This window comes from Physcomitrium patens, chromosome 5 (genome assembly GCF_059467195.1).
Source record: "Physcomitrium patens ecotype Gransden chromosome 5, ASM5946719v1, whole genome shotgun sequence".
Lineage (NCBI taxonomy): Eukaryota > Viridiplantae > Streptophyta > Bryopsida > Funariales > Funariaceae > Physcomitrium > Physcomitrium patens.
In genome coordinates this window covers 15,160,001-15,167,020 of record NC_143414.1, presented here as the reverse complement: position 1 = coordinate 15,167,020, position 7,020 = coordinate 15,160,001, and the positions used below count along the sequence as shown (strand labels likewise).

Sequence of the window (7,020 nt, the reverse complement as noted above, 5' to 3'; positions counted from 1 at the left end):
ACAAAATTCTATCTTTTTGAAATTGGATTTTTCAAAGGCATATAATAGAGTGAATTGGCAATTCTTATTTAATACTATGGCCAAACTAGGTTTTTTTTCAGAAATTCATGAATATGGTTTCTTTTATTCTTATTGGAGCTGAAGCTATAATTGATATTAATGAATAAGCCACTTTTCTCTTCTCTGTAAGGTGCAAGATACGTCAAGGATTCTCAATAGCTCTATATTTATTTTTGATAGAGGGTGAGGCTCTTAATACTTGTATTAAGCTAGCACAAGGTTAAGGAGAGATAAAAAGAGTCAAACTTTCATAATCTATAGCTCAGTAACTTATCCTCCAATATGCAAATGATATCTTCTTCATGGTCAAAGTTAAAAGGTCTTTGGTAGCCGAATTAGTAAGGATACTTGACACATTCAGCAATACTTCAGGGCTATTCATTAATTGGGTCAAATCTAGTATATATTGGATATACAAAAGAGGCCCCCCTCTTACATGGATACATGAATATAACGGAGTATGGGTAAAAGAAGGAAATAATGCTAAACTTCTTGGCACATCCTTTGGATTAGCAATCTCCACACCAGATATTGATGAGTTTTTAATTTGAAGAATTAAGAAGAAATTGGCATATTGGACTACCATCAAGCTATCCTTGGCTGGCAAAAGACTTATAGTTAACCAAGTATTGATGTGGACACTTTGGTATTTAATAGGAGTTTGGGCTGGCTCTAAGAAAGTTATGAAACTAAAGCCCTCCTTAGGAACTATTTGTGGGCAGGTCATGAAAACAAAGCACAAACGAGGGTTGCATGGCATCTGTATATGCGAAAGAAACTTAAGGGTGGTCTTAGCCTAATGGACCCAGATGCCGCTATGAATGATTTACTCAGTAAGTGGATTATCCGTGCGGGAGAGCCAGGAGATTCCAATTTACACCTTTTTTTGAAATACAGGTTGTCCTGCTTCCAACCGGAAAGGGGTAGTCAATGGAAGCTGGATCTCACATGACACGTGGCGCAATGGGTTCAATGGTGCAGTGGGACAATCCTGTGTTCGCGAGGTTGCTCGACGGTGTCCCGAATTTGTCAGCTCGCTCAATCCTGTGCAAGTTAATGCTGCGAAGATTACCCATCTCTCCCGACGCAGCGATCGGTACTGTAACCAGAATCCGGGAGGAAGATTGCACAGTTTGTTCAAGGTTTTACTCAGCGTGGGAACAGCGTGGTGGTTGTGGTGGTGGTGGTGGTTGTGAGAGAGGCAGAGGTTCAGTCAGGAGTTTTGTCTGCCTGTTATCAAGGATGGGAGAATTAATTCTGTTGCGGAGAAGGGAGGCTATTGATCTGCGTTTACGGTCTGGGTTGGAAATGTAATATTCATTAGTAATGTCGTTGTGGGTATGTGATTAGAGCTCGTGAGATGGCGACTCCTACTCGGATGGATGCAGGGTTTGGATTTGGAGACATGAAGAAGGCTGCAAAATCCCGAGGGTTTGACTTGGAGAGCGAGGAGGAGAGGGAGCTGCGCGTTCGAAAGTTGTTCAATTCATTAGATAGCAGGAAGTGCGGGTATCTAGAAAGCAAGCAGATAGAATCTGGGCTGCAGTCTTTGTCCTTTCCGTTCCAGCGGAAGTATGCGTTGGAGTTGCTTGAAGCGTGCGATTCTAATCACGATGGACACATAGATTTTGCGGAGTTTCAGCGGTACATGAATGATAAGGAGGTTGAGCTGTTTAAACTTTTTCAGGCTATTGATGTATCGCATGATGGGGCACTCCAACCCGAGGAGCTGCAGTTGGCTCTTCGAAATTCAGGTTTAGGTTCTGGCGGTCGCTGTTATTTACTTGTTATTTATTTGTTTTTATCAGGGGCGTTTTATTTTTGAGTGGCGGGCGATGATTGTTGAGAAAACATGGTTTCGGGTGCGTCTTGAATGACCATGGAATGTGGTAAATCCATTCATCATTCTAATGCTGGTTTGAGTGCAGGGGTTCAATTGGAAGATCACGAGCTAGATGCATTCGTCCAATACATCGACCGGGATAAGAACGGGAAGATCACATTTAATGAGTGGCGGGATTTTTTATTGCTGTACCCGCGTGAGACGACATTGCCTAACATCTACCAATACTGGGAAAAAATTTGCTTAGTGGATATTGGAGAGCAAGCCGTCATCCCGGAGGGCATTGGCGAGCATCATAGGCTGCGGTACCTGGCGGCGGGTGCTATGGCGGGTGCAGTTAGTCGCACAGCAACAGCTCCTCTAGATCGGTTGAAGGTGCTGCTGGCGATTCAAACCCACAGCAGCACCTCGAGTATCATGAATGGATTAGTGCAAATACATAAACACAATGGTGCAATTGGTTTCTTCCGTGGCAATGCACTCAACGTTTTTAAAGTGGCCCCAGAGTCTGCAATAAAATTTTATGCTTATGAAATCATGAAACGTGTAGTTGTTGGTGATGGAAAGGATGGAGAGATTGGAACTTTGGGTCGGTTAGTTTCGGGGGGTACTGCAGGTGGGTAGTCTATGACTTGTTATTGCACATGTCTAGGGATGTCAGAGATGCTCAGTGATTTCTCAGTCACTTCTGTTTTATGATTTTATTTGCATGCCATTCTAGTTTCAAGATGGTAATTGATTACTGCTCGTTCAGGTGCAATTGCGCAAACGATCATCTACCCTGTTGACTTGTTGAAGACGCGTCTGCAGTGTCACAATGAGCCTGGAAGAGCGCCACAGTTAGTGAAGTTTACGCGTGACATTCTGGTTCAAGAAGGTCCTAGAGCTTTTTACAGGGGCCTTTTACCATCTCTTCTGGGTATAATCCCTTACGCTGGCATCGACTTGGCCACTTACGAAACTCTAAAACTTAAGTCCCGACATCTCCTCCCACCGGAAACCGGTATGTGATACATCTGCGCTGAAAACTTATTCCCTCCTATCAATATTGAGATAAATGTGGATCACTGCTCTTTTTGACATTTCTCACTAGTGATCCACCTCAATACTCGTGGTTATATTGTGCTTTGCAAACCTGGCATTTTAGGAATATTTGGTAACGAGAGCAATAACATTTCACATGGTGTTAATCTAATGACAAGTCTGGCATTACCATTATCTTAGTCAGTTTGGTCAGCTGTTGAATATGAATCCTGGATGATATTGGGTTCTGTGCGTGTTTATTGTGTGTCTAACACGATTGCGAAGTGCCTTACAGCTTTCTAATGATGTGTCAGCTATAGTATTTTTCTTATTTACAAGATTAGTGAGCACTTTCAAGTATAACAAGTTTCGTTGTTGTCTGTGTAAAATAAGCTTCTCTATGTGAAGCACTTTATTTTGGCTTGCAATAAGCCAATAGCAAACCAGTTGTTAGGTGTTTTGATTCTTTCTTGTGTACTTACCAACGTTTCAGGGTGTTTCCACTCTATGGACTGTGAATCAAAACCTGGTTTTGTTGATTATTCTTCAGATGAAATCCAATCAAGACGTCATCTAGGCTAGGGAGAGCAAGTGTAGAAGCAATTAATTTTTCAATGATTCTATTGCTCATGAGCTGAGTTATGTTTAGTACTCCATGCGCATCATTCTGGTTGAAGGGCTGGGCACCTGTAACCGTGAATGAAATTTTTGGCAAATTTTGTAAATATCTTTAATTTGAACTGCGGCTGGTAGTAATGTCACTTCGATTGCAGAACCAGGACCGATTTTACACCTATGTTGTGGCACTTTTTCTGGAGCTTTGGGAGCTACGTGCGTATATCCTCTACAACTTATTCGTACCAGGTACGTTGCCGAACTTATAGGTGTTACCAATGAAGTTTGTTATCATGAATCATCCATCTTCAATTGAGCTTTTTTTGGTATGCAGATTGCAGGCACAAACTCTCAAGTCAGCTGTGAGGTATACAGGTATGGCGGATGCTTTTCGACGTACTTATCGAAATGAAGGCATACGTGGTTTCTACAAGGGTTGGTTGCCGAACATGCTGAAAGCGGTGCCGTCTGCCAGTATCACCTATCTTGTGTACGAAGACATGAAGATCCGCTTGTCAATTAAGTAGTTGCGTGATCATTCGCCGCATGTTTCATGTCGTAGACTATTTATGTGCTCGACTTCCTTTGTTTCAGCTGTACATGGCTTTTGGTATCATCTCCAATGCATCCTTTCCTACTTCATTTTAATCAGGTGGACGATGGTCCATTTTCATCACTGCAGTACACGCTCATGCACATAGTAGTCCTGTAATTGTGTCAGTAGGTGCTTAGCTTTGTATTATATGACATTCCTCCAACTTCGTGTCCTCCTTTTCTGTCTACTCAGACTGTATACTCAGATTCTTCTATTCAAATTGTAGCGTTTACAGCACCAAGTCACTTGTGAGTTGCTCATGAAGAAGAGTACTAAAGCACGAAATAGAGCTCTGTATATAAGCAATGGTAGGAAACATTCTTCTGTCCGTTCGTGCGACGTGTCTGTTCAGAAAACTACACCGCACTACCCTTTATGACTCACAAGAGTTTACGACAGACATAATCCACCCCTTTCGAAGAAATTGGGATAACTTAATTTCTTCTTACTTCTTGTGGAGCATGTAGGAAGACTTGACACGGGTTTCAACAATGTTGAAGAGTACAGAGAGAATGCATGAAAACTCAAGTTATTGTCATATTGAGCTGAGTTATGAAGTAGTTTTTCAAGCTTGTTGCCGAATCATGATTGACCTGTTGAACATCGTTTCCTGTGTGTAAAAATATCTTGAGCATGCAGGTTGTAGAAGCTTTTGTTAGTGGTTGACATCGGTCAATATTGTGAATGTAAAATCTTCTTTCAGTAGCTACTGAAGCAGCATGAGCCCGATGTTAAAATTTCTTTTAAAATATGCTGTTGCTCTCTCCATGTCCATAATCGACGTGTTAAATTCTCAGCTTGTGAAGGGTCTCTGTTACGGTCTTTAATTTAATCCGCAGTAGGTGCAAGTCCTTTGTCAATCGCGTCTCATCTACTCCCCTACGGCTGTAGATCTTTATCGATTCCCTTTCCTCGCCTTCCTTGTGGGTGCTGGGTCTCAATCAATTCGCAGGTTCTGCATAATATTTCATTTGCACTTAGAGCAGCTAGTACTGGATACTCTGAAAATAGCAAAGGTTGTTGGTTAGTGTACTCTCGTGGACAGTGAAACCTTGTATGACATGGTTAATGTTTGTATAAGCTGAGTGCACCAGTTGCCCCAATTAAACTGGTATCACTCTGGGCAAACGTCATGGCATGTGAATCTGCATCTAAGCAACGTGATCGCTCAGAAATGCCCATCATTTTTTCCGCAGTTCGCAATATGTCTTGCAACTGGGTTTACTTTGAATGGTTCTGCGAGTGTCTGTCTGCCTTCAGAATCATCCACAACCGCGCTACCTCACACCAGTTTGATGTTCCATTCGCCAGTAAACGTTTCTTGCAGGTCCATTCAGCAAACCAAGTTGGCTTAACAAGATGGAACCTCCACAAAAGCAAGGAGTAACATAAGCCCTCAGTTTCTGGCCAGCACAGAACTAGTCCACATACTGCACTTCAGCTACGAGATCTTGAAGAAACAGCAACAATTCAGCATCATGGTGGACTGGAGACTTTGGCTCGTCGAAATCAACAGCCGAATTAATGTTCCTTCAACGCACACACTCTGACAATAATTCTTAAACTTCCTTCATCACAGTAGTCTACCATACTTGTAAGAACGCATCAAACCCATTGCAACCAAAAGTGTCCTTCAAATCTCATTAGTCAAGTCATACTGCGAAATCCGCCCCGGATAGGCAATCTGACAGGGTTCAAATGTACGAGAATTAACGTTCTACTCTTGCCACATACGGACTCCTAAAAAGGCCCTTACGAGAAAATATACTCAACTGTGCAACAGTTTTTCCTGTCAAAGACAATCAAGTTTCCAAAGATGAAGTCAGTGACAACTGACTGCAGCTTAGCAATTCTTCTAGCATATCTTCTTATGCAGGCGTAGAATGCACAGAACTGACTGGATTGTTCAGAGATGAGATGAGATGAGTCAGACTCTACCCAATTCAATGAATATCATGTGTCATTGAGGATTTCTATTCTCGTTGAAGGACACTTTTGATGATCACAGATGAAGATTTTTAATTGTTTCAAGGTGAGCTATGGCTTGTCTGATGTTGCGCTGGTCTTCTTTATAAGTGGGACTTTGCTGCAACATGATTGGAGGTTAAAATCGTGGCAGATGAAATGAAGTATTATCACAGAGATTCACAACACCAGCATTTGAGGCACATTAATGTATGAAATTCTGCTTGAGGACTAATAAGGTGCCGCATACGGTTATGGGTCTGGTGTGAAACTATGGCATTTTTTCTTTATCCCTTGGATGTGTGAAATATATTCAAGCACAAATTTTGGAACCTTGAAGAGAACCATGCAACTCAAGCATTGTGTTTACAGTAGATAGACTTATAGGACAGGCGGTAGATTATCATGGTAGGTTTTCACAAGAATGGAGAACATGAGCATCAATCATAAACGTCCAGTAAATGAAAAAGATGCTATGTTTCAAGTGATTTATTAAAATTAAGTGTCAAAGAAATAAAAACAAAAATTATAGGAGAAATTCAAAATATGAGTATAAAAATGTAATTACACAAACATTGCAGTGGAATATGAAGGTGACACATTTGACAAAGCTTTTAATTTCAGTGTTTTTAATTTTATAAAAAATAGTATTGAAATCTTATTAAAAAAAAAGCATAGACTTCAGATTTAGTTAGACAGTTTTGGTAATTTATTTTATTTTATCAAGTTTGTATATGTAAATAAAATAAATTCAAAAAGTGGTTTTTAAAACAAATAACATCATGGATGCAGATTTGTTGAGACAATCAATCATCATTCAAATTTATTTTCAGCTTGTCATGTGAAGAAATTGTAATCCAATGTCTCTACGTATCATGCTTTGAATTCTAATCCACCAACAAAGATTATAAAAATTTAA

General features: G+C 40.7%; 1 protein-coding gene across 2 annotated transcripts; it reads left to right on the top strand.

The window, feature by feature from the left end:
* The first annotated feature begins 890 nt into the window (after positions 1–890).
* On the top strand, positions 891–4,373 carry LOC112282918 (calcium-dependent mitochondrial ATP-magnesium/phosphate carrier protein 3). 2 transcript variants are annotated; one of them, XM_024521095.3, is made up of 6 exons: positions 891–1,156; positions 1,411–1,814; positions 1,989–2,519; positions 2,658–2,906; positions 3,700–3,790; positions 3,876–4,373. In XM_024521095.3, exons 2-6 carry the CDS (start codon positions 1,421–1,423, stop codon positions 4,066–4,068), a joined length of 1,458 nt encoding a protein of 485 aa, XP_024376863.1. In that variant the 5' UTR covers positions 891–1,156; positions 1,411–1,420; the 3' UTR covers positions 4,069–4,373. The 2 variants fall into 2 exon arrangements, with proteins under 2 accessions (XP_024376863.1, XP_024376862.2); XM_024521094.3 differs by having other exon boundaries at positions 1,055–1,202.
* The last annotated feature ends 2,647 nt before the right edge of the window (positions 4,374–7,020 follow it).

Coding starts and splice junctions, on each gene's coding strand:
- LOC112282918 (XM_024521094.3), top strand. CDS start 1,117: ATGCTGCGAAGATTACCCATCTCTCCCGACGCAGCGATCGGTACTGTA. Junction 1,203..1,410: donor GATTGCACAGTTTGTTCAAG/GTTTTACTCAGC, acceptor GTATGTGATTAG/AGCTCGTGAGATGGCGACTC. Junction 2,520..2,657: donor AGTTTCGGGGGGTACTGCAG/GTGGGTAGTCTA, acceptor CTGCTCGTTCAG/GTGCAATTGCGCAAACGATC.